Source organism: Crinia signifera, chromosome 6 (genome assembly GCF_055691185.1).
Source record: "Crinia signifera chromosome 6, ASM5569118v1, whole genome shotgun sequence".
Taxonomy (NCBI): domain Eukaryota; kingdom Metazoa; phylum Chordata; class Amphibia; order Anura; family Myobatrachidae; genus Crinia; species Crinia signifera.
Window position 1 is genome coordinate 166,699,244 of NC_139222.1, and position 17,366 is coordinate 166,716,609.

At 45.0% G+C, this 17,366-nt stretch overlaps 1 protein-coding gene across 1 annotated transcript in view; it reads left to right on the plus strand.

The window, feature by feature from the left end:
- Nucleotides 1-4,336, plus strand: part of SRP68 (signal recognition particle 68) — a 30,644-nt gene extending 26,308 nt beyond the window's left edge. Inside the window, exons 14-16 of the mRNA XM_083147958.1 lie at nucleotides 1,092-1,167; nucleotides 2,387-2,439; nucleotides 3,581-4,336. Coding sequence (XP_083004084.1) covers nucleotides 1,092-1,167; nucleotides 2,387-2,439; nucleotides 3,581-3,808 — 357 coding nt within the window. The 3' untranslated portion in view covers nucleotides 3,809-4,336. The remainder of the gene's footprint in view (nucleotides 1-1,091; nucleotides 1,168-2,386; nucleotides 2,440-3,580) is intronic.
- Nucleotides 4,337-17,366: the final 13,030 nt, after the last annotated feature.

Sequence of the window (17,366 nt, forward strand, 5' to 3'; positions counted from 1 at the left end):
TCTTTCTTTTCTGCACTTGGGCCTGGATTTGTGCCTCCTTTTCAGGGTCTGACGAGCAGATATTTTCACTTACAGTGTTTTACACTTGCAGCAATCATACATTCCTCTGGTGCTCCATGGAAACTGTCCTCTATTCTTTGGACACTACAGTTGGTTTCCTTAGCCACTGTGGACATTCAGTGACATGGAAGTCTGTTTTCTTGATTGTTATTGTGTCAGTCCAGGTGGTGTCTGACTTGAGCGCGAGCAGATAGGCCTGTTCTTCAGACACGTTTTATATACCCAATGTTGTGTCTCGTTCCATATTAATTATTTAAGATTACAATGCTTTTGGCTCTTACCCAGTGGACACCTCTCTGGAGGTTTGCTAGGGCTCTTTATTCATTTTATGGGAAATTTGAGTCTTTGTTTTATATTATTATGACTCACAATTGGGCTTGGCTCCACTTGGCTGTCCATCAATCCTACTCTGTGGTGGATCTTCGGGTCCTGGCTGTTATGTCTGCTAATTTCTACCCGGCCAGTCGGACCCTTTTGGGTTCTTCGGCTGAGCAGCTTTTGTAAAGCAGTCGCGTGGTCCTTTGCCCACACTTTTATTAATTTCTACTCCTTTGATACCTTTTTTACGTGACCTTTTGGTGTTCAGTTCTGCGTCCAGGGGCATATGTGCCCTTAAGGGTTACAGCTTTTGGTTCTTACCTTTTTTGCTAAATCTTTTCGTCCATAGGGAGCCCACCCTGGCTGGCAGTGGTTAGTTCCAGTTTGCCGGTACTCTGTTCACTTGACTGTATGTCTGTGTGTTGGTCTTCCTTATCCCTCTCCTTACTCCTGCCGAGGGCTTGATAACCTATCTGTCTGGCCAGTTACTGGGGATGGGATGGGGTGTAGTGGAGAGGGGAGTAGGGAGAAACAAATCTTTGTGGTGAACAGGCTTTGAACTCTACACAGTAAACCCAGTGTTCCTGTGCCCCCTATGGACTAGAAAACAAGGATTTAATGAAGGTCAGCACATAAATCCTGTTTGTTTTTTTTCCCCAGTGAAATAAGATTCTTGCATTTTGAAGATTTACCGGTCTGTCTCTATTTTATAGGAGTTACCAGATATACAAGAACTGATTAAGCAGGTGAACGCGGAGAAATACTCCATGCAGGCTGCTGCTATCCTCGGTGAGTCTACTACTAATCCCTGCAAGTTGACCAATTCACCACACTCCCCTTTCCTTCAGAATACCTCCAAAGTAGAAGTTTCTTGTTAGTGCCCTTATGTTTCTCAGAGAGAAAATATTTCATAGTCTATTACGTTATTTAAATGGCGCGTGCACATATTCCGCAGCACTTTGCAGATAATATTTGAGCAGTCTCTGCCAAAGTGAGCTTGCAATCTATATTTTCTACCACATGTATACATGCACACAAATATTCTATGGTTAATTTTGTTGGGTGACGATTCACCTACCGGTATGTTTTTGGGTTGTGAGATGAAACTGGATTAAACCCCTGCAAGTATGGTGAGCATATAAAAACTCTGCACAGTTAGGGCCATGGTGGGAATTGAACCTATGAGCGCGGTGCTGTGAGGCAGTAATGCTAACCATTACACCATCCATGCTGCACTGCTAGCTAGACACTCCACACTTGGAAACGTTCCTTTTGATCATGCTTAGGGACAGGTGCCTCGCTCCGCCACTGCTGTACTTAACACACTTTACCATTCCCAGATGTAGTCCATGTGGATGATAGAGTATGAAAATGTTAAAAGAATTGAAAGTCATGAAAATAGTCACGTTGACCATTACCATGTCGACCAAAAGTCAGGATCCTTGTTTGGTTTGTATGTGTCCCCTCATGAGGAGTTTTAAAGAAAGGCATCGGGCGCAGCTTTAGCAAGTTTGCTGGCATTGCACTGAACTGATCTGGTGTAGGGCTCCTATGGGTTTGGAAGCACAACCTTACATCCCATTTTTTCAAAAACTTTTGTCTACATTTTTTCCTTTCAGCAGTCGCCACTGGCTATGACATTCTGCAACACACTCATTTCTGTGTCTAGTAAAACACACACACACATGCGTATGTATAATATCTCTTATCTCATTCATTCATTCATATATATTCTAGTCCGGGAGTGACGTTTATTTACCCTGCTCTATAGTTTGAGGGGTTCTGTCCCCTATAGGTTACATACATGCATGCTTCCAGCGTGTCGTCCATCAGATTGGGGTGTGTGTTCCCGTCGACTAGCACTCGCCAGCTATATAGATATGGCAAACTGACAGAGCGGCTCCATCTGTGTGTGTGTGTGTGTGTGTGTGTATGTATGTGTGTTCTGTAATCTATTTGTTCACCATTTTTTAATAGCGATGCTTAATATAATGTTTTGTTTTCTCAGACTCTACTGATGCCTCAGAAGAGGTTTCACCCTCTCTGACAAAGGAGAACAAGGTAAGGTTAACATTTCATAGTCTACTTTATTTATAACCAGTTACTGTGTTTATTACTAGGAAAACATTTGTGTGGGAATGTAGCACATGTAGATTGCAACACTTTGTATATGTTATCGTCTAATACCAAATCACCGTTATTGTAAACTGGTTATCTCCATTAGCACACTGTTTCCTCACCACCAAGTATAGACCTTTCCCTGCACTGGGAGTTTAAACACACTGATGTTGGATTGACCATTCCTGGAAATGGTTTTATTTCCAGCTATTCCAATGGTTTAACTTTAGGAATAGTTTTATGATTATCCTCCGTGGGGTAAATTTACTAAGATGGGAGTTCTATTGAAGACAGAATGTTGTTTATAGCAACCAATCAGATTCTATCTATTATTGTCTAAAAGGTGCTAAATAAATAAGTAGAAACTGATTGGTTGCTATAAGCAACATCCAGTCTTAAACAGAACTCTCCATCTTAGGGGTACATTGAGGGGGGTATTCAATCACTGTCGGGCTCCCGCAGCCATCTCCCGAAGGGGGAGATGGCTGCGGGGCCCTATTCAATGCTGTCTTCCCCGACAGCATTGAACAGGGTTTCTCCGCAGAACAAGCCCGACATCACAAGCTGTCGGGCTCGTTCTGGCCTGAGCTCGTCTATTTTCGCCCTCAACTCGTTGCCACGCCCCTTTCTCGATGCTCGGCGGCCGGGACATTGAATCCTGACCGCCGAGCTCCAGTCGAGCAAAGCGAGAACGGGACATGGGAACGGGTGTCGAGCTTGCTTGACAGCCGTACCCCTGACATTGAATACCCCCCTTACTATGTATACCTACAAAAGTAAAGGAAACCATTAAAACATTATATTGGGTAAATATACAAACACAATAATTAAGACTATACTGTATATTAACAAAGAGTGGTAATATGACCTTGTTCTTACAAGCTTAATATCTAGTCATAGTAGAGTAAATGCAAAAATCTTTATAGAATTGAAGTAGTTGGTCATCCTTTATCTTTATGTATTATGTTTGTTGGTCTGTGAAGAACATGCATAATGTTCTAAAAATAATCCTGATTGGAATTAAATCCTTATTTTTTTTTTCTTATTATTTTTTTCTTATTTTTTTTTTTCTGATTTGTTACAGCCACTCTCAGAATGTCTAGATAACTTTTCCATTGACGCCTCGCTAGTCACCAAACATGCCCGTCTGGTGCACTTTCCTCCAGACTTCCGTCCTATACCCTGTAAACCACTCTTCTTTGACCTGGCCTTGAATCATGTGACTCTGCCATCTCTGGAGGACAAGCTGGAGCAGAAAGCAAAGAGTGGATTAACTGGATATATCAAAGGCATCTTTGGGTTCCGTAGTTAATGAGCTAAAGAAGAAAATTAGGGTGGTGAACACTTTTACTGCTCAGCAGCGTGTTCACCATTATTCTGCCCCATTTAATCAGACTGATACATTTTGCTCTGAATTACAGTAGCATAACCTCCACATAAAGCTGTATGTAGATCAATACATTCTTTTAATTTATTGGGATAACGCAACACCATTTATTTACAAGTATTGGGATGGTGACCACTTTCCTCTGCAGTGTCCTAGCTTTTCCTTCTATGGGTCAGTCAGGATCTTCCTGCTGACCTTACATTGTGTTAGATGTGAACACATTCCGAAGACAACACAACAAAATGTGCATTTTTAGTTTATCTCCATACAGTAAGAGGAGACTTTTATCTATTTTGTTCCCCTTTGTAAAATAGTTACAACTTGTACAATATTTAAAAGTGTATGACACCATTCTTAAAATTCTTACATTTTACTAAGAACGTAAAGGGAAAAGACGCCTGAGAATTTTTTTTTTTTCCAAAAAAATCAATAAATGCATCTGTTTTGGGGTTATTGTTTTGTCCAGTTGTATAAATTTAGCTAATGGCTTTCGTCCACCCCTGTTTAAAAGAAAGATGAGGTTAATTACCGTTAACATTTTAATAGAAAATATAGCCAAATAGTACATCTTGGTTGCATCAAAGCACAATGCCAAGTGTACCAGAGATGCTGGACTGTGACTTTCACTGCACAGAAATTAGGTTTAAACACCTACAAAATCTCATATAAAAACTGAACTTGGAGTGAGAAAAAGCCGCTGCCATTACATCGTAGAATTTTTCCTATACAAATTGAAAACTGATGTACAAGTGGTTTTGTCAAATCCAATTGTATAGTTTGTATGACTAAGATGTGCATTTGAGCAACGGTAAAAATGGTTTGAGGACACCTGCATATTCATTTAACACTCTCCAGTAAGGTTAAAATATCAAAACATAGTGTGCCATTATGTGTAATTCACATTTATAACAATACAGTATTCTAAAAATATTCTAAAATGAAATACAAATAAAATCATCAGACTATCTAGATGAAATGTAAAAATGGGTAGTACAGCTCTAAACCACTTGCCTGGCATGGTGGCAAAGTTTATGACCATACCGTTGTCTGGTTACAACCAGTCAGTGTCAAGTTTCCTGGAAAAAATCTTTCTGCAGCTGTCAATCACATAGGGTCTTCCTGGCCCTTCTGCCTCCCTGCACCCTCCCCTAATGTTTGCCATTCTACTGATCTGTCAGTATGGCAGAACCCTCCAAGACAAATACAGTTGTACCAATTAGTATGTTAATATGTAGTTCACAAGCCCACAATACCTTCGTGGATTATATAATGTCAGCTGTAATACCCAACATTTGCTAGCACTTATCCCCCCCCTCCCTCCTGAATTTGTATTCAACTGTTACTCCCCCTCCATGGTACCATGTTGACATTATCAAGTCTGCCCAGAATATATGTCAACATGATGAACTGTTAACAAACCTTCCCTGATGGTCTAGCGGTGGTTGCATCTGCCTGATCCATTTTATTTTGGGTTCCACTCCTCACAAGAGGTTCCTCTCCAGTGCAGCCATTTGCATTCTGGTGACTTTCCATAACCATCCCCCTACTGCCTAATCCTCTCCCTGTTTCAGGTATTGACATCATTGCCGTCAACCATTCAACTGGATACCTACAGTGGGATGAGGAGACGTGACAATCGTAATTACATAATTTGTCAGTTGACATCAATTCTATGTATAAGCCATGCATGCCAACACCACAATTACATTTTCCTGCTGATGCTCTGTATTCTCTGCAAAGAGATCTGTCTCTCCTGGTAGTCACATGCGTATCTGTAGCACTGTGCATCAGTAATGAAAATGCACTTGCAGTGTGGAGGCTCTGTGCTTTTGGGACAGGTCTCCAATCTGTGCATAATTCTAATATATAATTCTTTATAAAAAAAGTAACTAGAACTTTAGTTTACACCTGCTTCATATCAATTAGTCATAGGTTGAATACCACATACGAACTAGCAAGACAAAGCAAGCCGTTCCCAAAAGTGCAATGCTGCCTTAAAGGAAAATCCTCTTGGGTGTCGCCTACACCCCAAAATACAGTTATGGACAGAAAAAAGGTTGGAGGATGTCCCTTGTGGGGCGCAACAGACAGTGTCAAATAGTGAGTGAAATAAAATATGATATTACAGTCCTTAAGTGTTGATGAAGGATCCGTTTCAATGTGGTGTTCTCCTGATCAAACCTTTTGATGCTGATTTTTCTCACAGCAGGGTGTATATAAAATTAGAAAATAAAAAAAATGTTTGAGACAAAAGATATGCAGCCGTAGGTATCTTTTTATATGGTTTCACACAGATGGACGTACCCGACTCACTCTTAATAGAGTTTTTTTCAAGCGCATAAAGGTATCTTTATCTGGGAAAATCCCTGAATCCTGTTTGAACTTGAGGAGGGTGAACAGCCACTTACTCTGGACATTTTCATGTATGTACTTTTAAATTTTATTTTTTTAAATTACATTTTGTATTTTTCTTGTTTTTGGACTTTTTTGGGAACTTCTGTGATTTGGTTTGTCACTGAAAGACAAACCCTGTGAAGTTTATCGAGAACTGTTTTGCCTTTACATCAATAAAATGTTTTTTTCTACATTTGGGAGACCATACTCCACTACACCAGGAAATATTTTTGCCTCTATGGGCCTTATTCTGGTTCACTCTGAGGCAAATTCTTTCTCAAATGGACAAAACCAATTGCACTGCAGGTGGGGCAGATATGACGTGTGCAGAGAGAATTACATTTGGGTGACTTATTTTGTTTCTGTGCAGGGAAAATACTGACTGCTTTATTTTTACACTGCAATATAGAACTCACTTTGAAGTAAAACCCCACCCAAATCTAATTCTCTCTGCACAAATTACATTTACCCCACCTGCAGTGCACATGGTTTTGTCCATTTGATAAGGAATTTGCCTTTGAGTATGATCCAGTATGATCCAGAACAAAATAATGGAAAAACAGATAAACCTGCAAACATCCTAAGGCCGGTTTCACACACACTCAGGCTCCTGCCGGACGGTGAAATCCCGTACGGCCAGGGAGCCGTGCCGCACACAGTAGATTATCATGGAGGGGATGGCCACAGCCCGGCAGCCGTCCCTTCTAGTGACGGGATCTGGCTGCAACCGTGCCCGTGCCGTGTGAATGGACACAATAGTGTCCATTCACAACTAATGTGTGCGGCACGGCTCCCTGGCCGTGCAGGATTTCACCGTCCAGCAGGAGCCGGAGTGTGTGAAACCGGCCTTAGGATGTTTGTAGGTTTATCTGTTTTTCCATTATTTTGTTTTTTCTTGGGGGGGGATTCAGGACTTGGTGCATTGCTTTATGTTGGTCACATTAAAGTTAATGTGATAGGTCTAGCATAAAGTTTGCTTGTGGAATGTAGGAGGGGTCAACTCCCCAATTAAAAGAAAGAAACTTCTATTATACCTCAGGAAGCAAGAAGCAGATGTGGTTCTGCTTCAGGAAACATACCTTACTGATACAGAAACAAGAAGGGACTGCCCTAGGGTAGTCCGAGGGCGCTGTATATGGGGTGTGTGTCAAAAAAGCTGCTACTTAAAGGGACTGAGTAGGTCCCTAAAAAAGAGAAGACAAATAGAGAAATAAAGTAGCGCTTACCAATGAGGGATGATCAGAGTAAAAAAACACATTTAATTGCATACGTAATAGACATAATTCATAAACACATAAGAACAATAAAATAAAAATGGTACCATAAGCTATGGGGGGAATAAAAACTCTCAAATGGCCCTCACTGTGTGCCAGTGTATTTTGGAAAAGGGTGGGAAGGATCCGCTCCTATTTGAGCTGCCTGTATATAGTCCCGAATGGAACGATGAGGTCCTTTTGGACTGGGGATGCAAATAGCTTTCCACTGGATTCAATAGTACACAATAGATGATAGGTATAGTTACCACTGTGTGTCCCTTTGGAGATTTGTATCCATGTAGGACTGCTGTAGCAAGCTGTGTTCTCCGTTGAAGGGAGGAGGTGGATGAAATTTTCCTCCTGTGTAGGAATCACGATGAATGTGGAAAGCAAGGTGGAAGTGTCCCGGACAATTGATTTTTCCAAAGATGGGAAATGGAGATGGCTGGTTGGATCCTGATGCACGCAAGGTGGTGATGTCAGTGAGGGGCCTTGAGAGAAAGCAGCTTCCAACGCATTTCACTGCCTCTAAGGGCAGCTTTTTCAAGGATATGCTGCTCTTTGTGTAATGGGGGTATTTATACCTGCATTTAATTATCAAACATGGTGCACCTGTGTGCTGAATAACATCTCATTGGCTATTACAAATATATTTTTCGTTTTTAGAGAACAATAGAAGGCAACAGAGCGAAGGACCAATATCTCAAATATATTTTCATATTGAAATAACAAGGATTAATCCAATCATGGAAATACCCCCATTACACAAAGAGCAGCATATCCTTGAAAAAGCTGCCCTTAGAGGCAGTGAAACGCGTTGGAAGCTGCTTTCTCTCAAGGCCCCTCACTGCCATCGCCACCTTGCGTGCATCAGGATCCAACCAGCCGTCTCCATTTCCCATCTTTGGAAAAATCAATTGTCCGGGACACTTCCACCTTGCTTTCCACATTCATCGTGATTCCTACACAGGAGGAAAAATTCATCCACCTCCTCACTTCAACGGAGAACACAGCTTGCTACAGCAGTCCTACATGGATACAAATCTCCAAAGGGACACACAGTGGTAACTATACCTATCATTCTATTGTGTACTATTGAATCCAGTGGAAAGCTATTTGCATCCCCAGTCCAAAAGGACCTCATCGTTCCATTCGGGACTATATACAGGCGGCACAAATAGGAGTGGATCCTTCCCACCCTTTTCAAAAATACACTGGCACACAGTGAGGGCCATTTGAGAGTTTTTATTCCCCCCATAATTTATGGTACCATTTTTATTTTATTGTTCTTATGTGTTTATGAATTATGTCTATTACGTATGCAATTAAATGTGTTTTTTTACTCTGATCATCCCTCATTGGTAAGCGCTACTTTATTTCTCTATTTGTCTTACTGATACAGAACATGTAATATTAGAGGGGTGGCCGCCATACTCACACGTAAGACGTTGGGTGCAAAAAACAGTAAGTGTGCTGTAGACACTGAAGGGTGTTTTGTCCCAGCAAGCCTGCCCCACATGCTGGGACTTGGAGAACCACATGCGGGGCATTAAAGGGCCCACTTTAGTTCCACAGTGAAAGAAATAGTTAAATAACCACACTGACACCCATGAAAAATAAGTTTAATACATTCATAACACATACATACTGATGCTTACCTTTCTTGAACCCATAGGTAGCCCTGGGTCTGTTGCTCCAGAGTCTGTAGAAATCCATTTGGAGACCTGTGGAAGAAAATTCTACTCACCAAGGTCCTCCGGCAAAGATCACGTCCTCTTCTGTCCGCAGTAGTCCAGGTCTTCAGGAGACAAAAAAACACAAGTGTCCCGGCCAATCAGGAGGCAAATTTCTCGGCTCCTGATTGGCTGCTAGGCGGCCAATAGAATCATTCTGAGGAGATGCGCTAAAGATGAAACTTCACTAAACTATTATGCCCCTTTCAGACCGCACTTTAAAAACGGTATATTGCCGTTTTTTTACCGTTTTAAAACGGTAATGTGTGCGGTCTGAAAGGTGCAGGACCACTTAACCGGTTAGAAAAAAACGTTTTTTCTAACCGGTTGAAATGCAGGGTCCTACCCGTTTCAGAACCGGTATTTTAGGCTCAAAATCGGTTCTGAAACGGTATTTAGGACCCAGCCAATGAGCTGGGTCCTAAATTCAGCACAGTGAATACTTAATGAGCGCTCATTAAGTATTCACAGCACTGGAGCGCCCCCCCCCCCCCCCGCGTGTCGGCGCCCCCCCCCCCCCCCCCCCCCCCCCGTGTCGACTTACCCCGTGCCGGTATCTCCGTTGTGGTTCCCGGCACTGCAGCTCAGTATGCTCGGAAAGCACTTATGAAAAAAGTGTCTTTCAGAAAATGGCTGCCCCCATACGAAAGACAGTTTTTTTAAACTGGGTTTCCTATGGGGCAGCCATTTTCTGGAAGACACTTTTTTCATAAGTGCTTTCCGAGCATACTGAGCTGCAGTGCACAACGGAGGTACCGGCACGGGGTAAGTCGACACGGGGGGGGGGCGCCGACACGCGTGGGGTGGGGGCGTCGACATGCTCTCGGTTGACACGCGCGAGGGGGGGGAAGCTGCACGGAGGGGAGGGCTGAAGGCTGCACTGGCTTTGACCCTGTATTTGGAAAGTTTCCAAAAACGGGTCTGCCAGTGTCAAAAAATCGGCACTTAAACGGTAATATACCGTTTAAGTGCTGCGGTGTGAAAGGGGTTTTATCTGGCAGACCCGTTTTTGGAAACGTTTCCAAATACAGGGTCAAAGCCAGTTATGCGGTCTGAAAGCAGCATTACACTAAGCTGACTATTACACTGTTCACTAAGCCAGGGCTGGGCAATTGCGGCCCTCCAGATGTTGAGGAACTACACATCCCAGGATGCTATGCATTAGTTTTGCTATGTGGCCATGCTGAAACTGATGCAAGGCATGCTGGGATGTGTAGTTCCTCAACATCTGGAGGGCCGCACTTGCCCAGCTCTGCACTGAGCTGACTATTTTTCACTTTTATGTGAATTGCACGGGAGGGATCCTGGTGTATCCAAGACTCCGAGCGCCTGATAAGTTGTATTCCATTTTCTTTTTTCTGTGGTGTTGGTGAAGGTTGTTGAGGGATCTTATTGAAGTATAATCTATTGGCAACTGGATGCGTGATAGACGGGATGCAGTCAAAATCCCGACCTATAGAATGTACAGGTGAACCAGTCTACATGACTTTCCGTCGACAGATGCGACGCCGACATGGGTTTTTTCACTGTTTTTTTTGTGCTGACAGGCGGTATTTCATGCTCTACCATCCACTAGGGCGTGGTGGGAGAATAAAATAGTGTGCTCGAAGCATAGCGAGGGGTTGCAGATCACTTCCAATTGTGTCCATGTCGACTGTGTCGACATTCGGGTAAAAAACGGTGAAAACACCCATGTCGACCTCGCACCTGTCGACAGAAAGTCATGTAGACTGTTTCACCTGTACATTCTATAGGTCGGGATTTTAAATGTCGGGATTTTGATCCGAATCCCGATAGGATAAAATTAGTATATAGGTCTATCATCCCTTACCTGGATGATCTCCTCATGAAGGCGGGGTCCAGGTAACAGCTGTCAGTCAGCATTTCTCGGACTACTCAACTGTTGTTCCAGCATGGGTGGCTTCTAAATTATCAGAAGTCATCCCCAGACACTTCTCTTTCTGGGGATGGTTCTGGACACACTGGGCCAGAGGATCTTCTTTCTGCCAGACAAAGCGACGGCCATTCAAGAATTGGTCAGGGGGGTACTGACTCCAGAACAGGTCTCAGAACATCTCTGTATTCGCCTATTGGGAAGGTTAGTGGCAAAAAAATCTTTGCGACAACGTAATAGATTTGGAAACATAAAAGAAGTGTAAAATAAAGGGATAGCGCTCATAGGTAACTAAAAACAAGATAATACCTTTTGATATGTAATAAAAAAAACAGACATAATGCTCATGAATTAGGCTGAGTAATCCATCATTTCATATGCAGCAGCACTTAGTTTGTCAGGACATGAAGTATCTCCCCTATTGCAAGTATTAAGGAGAGACAATAGAAGCATAGTGCAGGTTAATTAAATAAACACTTTTTTTATTCAAATGTTTATTGAAACACCATTCAATTTAGTATTATCTAGTTCAGGGGTGGCCAACCGGTCAGAGGCAAAGAGCCGAAAAATATCGGTGGTCAAGCCAAAGAGCCAACCTCATGCGCGCGCCAAAAAGGGGTGTGATCGGGGGAGTGGCCAGGGACGTGGTCATATGACACAAGGGGAGTGGCCACATGACAAAACTTTATGCCCCCCACAGTGCCAAACATTATATGCCCCCCACAGTGCCAAACATTATATGCCCCCCACAGTGCCAAACATTATATGCCCCCCACAGTGCCAAACATTATATGCCCCCCACAGTGCCAAACATTATATGCCCCCCACAGTGCCAAACATCATATGCCCCCCACAGTGCCAAACATCATATGCCCCCACAGTTAGGAAGCTGGGCCCTCCAGCACAGGTGTTGCCCACAGTGCAACACCTATGCCCCCCACAGTGCCAAACATCATATGCCCCCCACAGTGCCAAACATTATATGCCCCCCACAGTGCCAAACATTATATGCCCCCCACAGTGCCAAACATTATATTCCCTCTACAGTGCCAAACATTATATGCCCCCCACAGTGCCAAACATCATATGCCCCCACAGTTAGGAAGCTGGGCCCTCCAGCACAGGTGTTGCCCACAGTGCAACACCTATGCTGGAGGGCCCAGCTTCCTAACTAAAAGCCCCACCTAGAGGGCCAGGAGGGCCCAACAAACAAATGAGCCACGGGCCAAGAAGGCCCGACTAATGCGCCCACAGGCCGGAAGGGCCTGAATGTGCCCACGGGCCTAGTGCCTGACACCCGGTGGTCTAGGGTGGATGGGGGGTAGGAGACCAAAGGCCCCTACCTGGTGTTGGGAGAGGCCGCTGGGGGGAGCTTCGTTAGCTCTTTTGCTTCCCACCCCCGCTGGCCTCTCCGGGAGCCATCTTCTTTGTTCTTCCAGAAGGCGCCGGAGATCTTCTGTCTTGATCCCGGCGTCTTCTGGCCTCTTCAGCGGCGCCGGAACTGTTCTCCCCGCCGCCGTCTTCTGCGCCGTCCTCCGGCGTCTTCTCGCCTCTTCAGGAGCGCTCCTGCGCTCCGCCGGCATGGAGACATCTCGCCCTCCCGCTGGCGTCTGATGTCAGACGCCGGGGGCGGGGTGGAAACGGCGCGGCGAGCGCTGATTGCCTCGCCGCGGCCGTTTCCTATTGGCTGCCGATGCGGCGTTTTGAATTGGCGCCAAATTCAAAACCCTGATGGGAGCCACAAATTTCAGCGTGGCGAGCCGCATGCGGCTCGCGAGCCGCGGGTTGGCCACCGCTGATCTAGTTATAGACAACTGAAATACAATGTACACTATTCGCTGTATTAAATACAAATCATGTCAGATATTTCACTTATATAAGAAAAAAATGTAAAAAAAAAAAAAAGGAATGTGAGGATAACATTCATTTTGTGGCAATTCGCAGCTAACAAAGAGTTTAAACATAGATGTACAAAGGAGGATCCCCTGAAATTACTGGAAGTGTATACCACTGAGTTTGTTTCTTAAGCTGTGTACACACGGGGGTGATAGGGGCTATAATCGCTGGGAATATGGTCACAGGCGACCATGTTGCCAGTGATTGGAGTGCGCACCAGCGATAAATCGCCGGGTGCGCGCGCCAGTTTTCTGCCCCATTGTAATCGATGGTCGCAGGAGCTTGCTCCTGCGACCAGCTAATTACCTCTGCGGCTCCCCCAGCAGAGGTTCCCTTTCATCAGCGACCATCTCTGGTCGCTGATGCAAAGGAGACACTGGGCAATATATTGCTGGGCAATATATCTCCCCCTGTGTGTATGGTGCTATAGAATCGTGTATTCTTTGTCTCAGTGATAAGGGATAAGTAGGAATATAAGTCTCCCATACACTGAAGAATTCTTCCGAACGTCTCTCCCTCTCCAGTAGGCATTTCACCCAACACATGGTGAAAATATGGAGCAATTTGTCTTGGAAGAGATGTTGAGGGTGTCACGTCCATCCACGTCTGTAATATTGCCTTTCTAGCCACTACGCTAATAATTAAAAGCAATCTTTTACAGCCTCTTTCTACACGTTGCCCCTCTGGAATCATACCAAATATTGTCCAAGAGTCCCCAAATGGAATATCATTTACCAGATGCTCTAGTGCATATTTTCTGACCTTAAGCCAAAAGGCTCTTATCAAAGGGCAGCCAAAGAATCGAGGACAAAAGGCTGAGTTTATCATTCCTGAGTTTATCATTTTCTAGACATTTGAAGGAAATTAATTATCCTGTTGCATGTTATAGTGGGCATAACCTTAACCCAGGAACTCATTCCCGTTTGTAATTCCTCATGTTTAAGGATTGGTCTTAGAAATAAATAATGATTAGAGATGGTCCTTTTCTCCATTGGATGAAAGCACATTATCCAGGACATTATACCAATCTGCATCAGAGAAATTTCTGAGGGCTGAAGTGGCGTAATGTCTAGCCTGCATGTAAATAAAAACAGTTTTAATATAGACAATGCACTTACAAAGTGACTTGTATTAAAAACACAAGACAAATGGTCCCCGGGGCAAACAGCAGGCAGGCAAATAGTAAAGGGTCCATAGCTACAGTATGTTGTACACAACACAAAAATACAGGGGATGCCCTTTTAAATATTTTAATATCCGTGCAGCATTAGTACTACTATATATGAAGCTATTTATACAATGATAAGAATTTCTTGCAGTAAGCAACATTCCCTACAAGTTTTTCTATAAAAAGTATTTTTAAGGAGGTTTGTACTGCGGTTATGATGGTGGAATGTGTTCGTGCAATAGACTGAAATGTTTTCTGCCGAGCTGCAATTCAAAAAATCCCCAACAGTCTGAGACAGTACAAAGGAGTTGTTGAGAGGCCAGAAACGTCTGCATGCCTAAATAAACAGAAGCCACTCCAAAAATTGAAGTGTTTCCACAATTATCTTTATTATTCTCTGTGACTACGCCCTCATATTGCTTAATGTGTGTAATAAGGTGTGATGAATTGGTATCATAGAAAGACGCTGGGTATCACTTCAACACCTGATGCAAATGAAAGGCATAAAAGAGCAGGTTGCATTGGTTCTTATTTGATCAATCTATTAGTCATTAAATGCTTTTAACTTTAAAAACGCTCTTCTCTTTGCCAGATAAAGCATATACTTATTATAGGTTTATATTTTCTCCCAGTGTAGTTTATTATGTAATATATTAAAACATCTAAGTCACTTTGTATCCTATAAGCCATTTCTATGGATTATAAGAAGATGGATTCAGTATTATTTTTTCTTTATAGTGCAAATGTCCAGATTAGTCACATGCATGAATAGGTGTACATATGCATACAATTGTTTTTTGTACTTCTGTAGTACATTATGTCAGAAGTAAAAAAAGCAGTACTTGTGTAGTTTCATGGCGGCAGGCTATGCTACGTCTTCAGCGTCGGCTAAGAAACGTTGTCAGCGTAGCCCAACGGCTGCCTAGCGTTGTCAGCATAGTGTCCCCACGGCAACCCTGCGTAGTCAGCGTAGTGTCCACTGCATCCCTGGCAAGCCTAATGAGCGCCTCTCACACAGCGCCGGTAACCACAAAATCACCTGCGCTGGTGGACGCCGGCGGAGAGGCGCTCCATCTGTCAGTAAATCTTGCAGCAGGGTACGGCAACCCTGCCAAGTGTCTGCTTCAGGGAGACGGACAGGGTTAGGGGTTCGGTAGCGGGTGCGTCTCCTGCACAAAGGGGGGGGGGGTTGCGCAAGTGCTTCTCATGCACAATAAAGGACACATTTGCCAGTGCTCCATGTTACATACTGGCAAATGCCTCCATTTCAAACCCCCACTATCCACACCAGCCCAAAGCATGGCGAAGGGACGCGGTACGCGTCCTCCCGACCTGTTCATACCCCTACTATCCACGTCAGCGTCGAGTTGATTTTATAAAGTGCAGCGAGCGGACACGGATTACTTGACGTGTATTCCGCGTCCGCTCGCCACACTTCGGGCTCGGTGTGCTCGACACACTTTATAAAATCAACTCCACCCCGACGTAGATAGTGGGGGTATGAACTGGTTGGGAGGACACGTACTGCGTCCCCTCGCGATGCTCACCACGCTTTGGGCTGACGTGGATAGTGGGGGTGTTTCAGGGACACATTCACACCTATGATGTCAGGCAGGTTAAAAAGGTCAATGGTTCCCACACAATGTAATAAGCGTTGACTGACTACGCTAACTACGTAACGCTGACTGATTACGCTAACTACGTAAGCTCCAGCTAGCCGCGAACACCACGCTGATACTGACAGGGACGCTACACTGACTACGTAACTGCAGCCGTGAAACTACACACGTACCAAAAAAGCTAAATCAGTGGCGGTTTTTACCATTTTGGAAGAGGGAGCTGTCGCAATGCGGGTTCCCCCTCCGCTGCCCCCACCTACACGGGGCCAGCGCATGTGCAGTAACTTTATACATGCTGTGCGTGCGCCGGCCCAAGCCTCCAGGAGCTGCCTTTGCAGCAGCCCCTGGAGGCTTAATAAGGTTCCCGGGTCCGGCGCATGCGCAGAACCCGATTTCAAATAGGAAGTCACTGCCAGTCACATTGGGGCAGATGTACTAACCCCCCCCCCTTTGCGCTTCAGAAATAACGTCCCGCTTCTCCTGCATAACGAGGAGAAGCGGGCACTCGTTATGGGGAGATGTATTAACATCCCCCAAGCTGATAAGGAGAGCCGTTATGCCCAGCGTTAACGGCTCTCCTTATCGGCTCCCTCGCCGCCCCGCACATGCGCACTCCCCGTCGCCCCCCCTGCCCGGCTTACTGGGCATGCGCGAGATCTCGCTAAAACCGCGAGATCTCCAGCGCAGCCCAAGCCAGACGCAGGGCTAGCGTTGTCCCCATAGTGGGGGATAGGACAACGCTAGCCCTGTGCTGGCGAAGCGGCCGGGGCGAATTAACGCCTTGAAGGCTGTTAATACATTGCCCCAGCCGTTAATCCCTGGGGGGGATTGCAGGGACAGCCCCGCCGAGCGTAACTCGGCGGGCTGTCACTAGCGCACGTTAGGTGCGCTAGTAATACATTAGGGATAGACGTAATCCCTCCCAGTTAACCAGCACTTAACGCTGGTTGATACATCTGCCCCATTGAAGCCAGAGCAGTCTCACAGACTGCATCTGGCTTCACTTTAGGTATAGACAGTGGCGGATTTTATCTGGGGGGGCTGCAGCACTACAGCCCATAGGTAAAAACCGCCACTGCTTGAAATCATTCTATTCTATAGTCCAAGGGTTTTCAGATTATTTAGATACTGAGTTTTAGGGAAATGGGTCCCTACTCCATTTTCTCAATGCTACCTAAACTGTTACTTATCCCTACTATCAATACCCTTTTCCTGCCCATCTGCCATCCTCCTGCCCCTCCCAACCTCACTGCCCATCCCTTTCACTTACCTTGGTCACACATGCAAAGCAGGCACATACAGTTGGAGCCGGGCTCTTTGCAGGGGATGGCGATGGCGACGCCATCCACCGCCACCCGCATTTGCAAAAGGGGATGCGCGCACACGTCCCCTTCCGACGGCTTCTCCCAGGTCTCCGCTGGCATGTCGGTGGTCACCCGGGGTCCCCACCGCCTCCCCGCACCCCCCCTTATCCTGTCCGTCTCCCTGAAGCGGAGACGGACAGGGTTATGCCCCGGCGCACG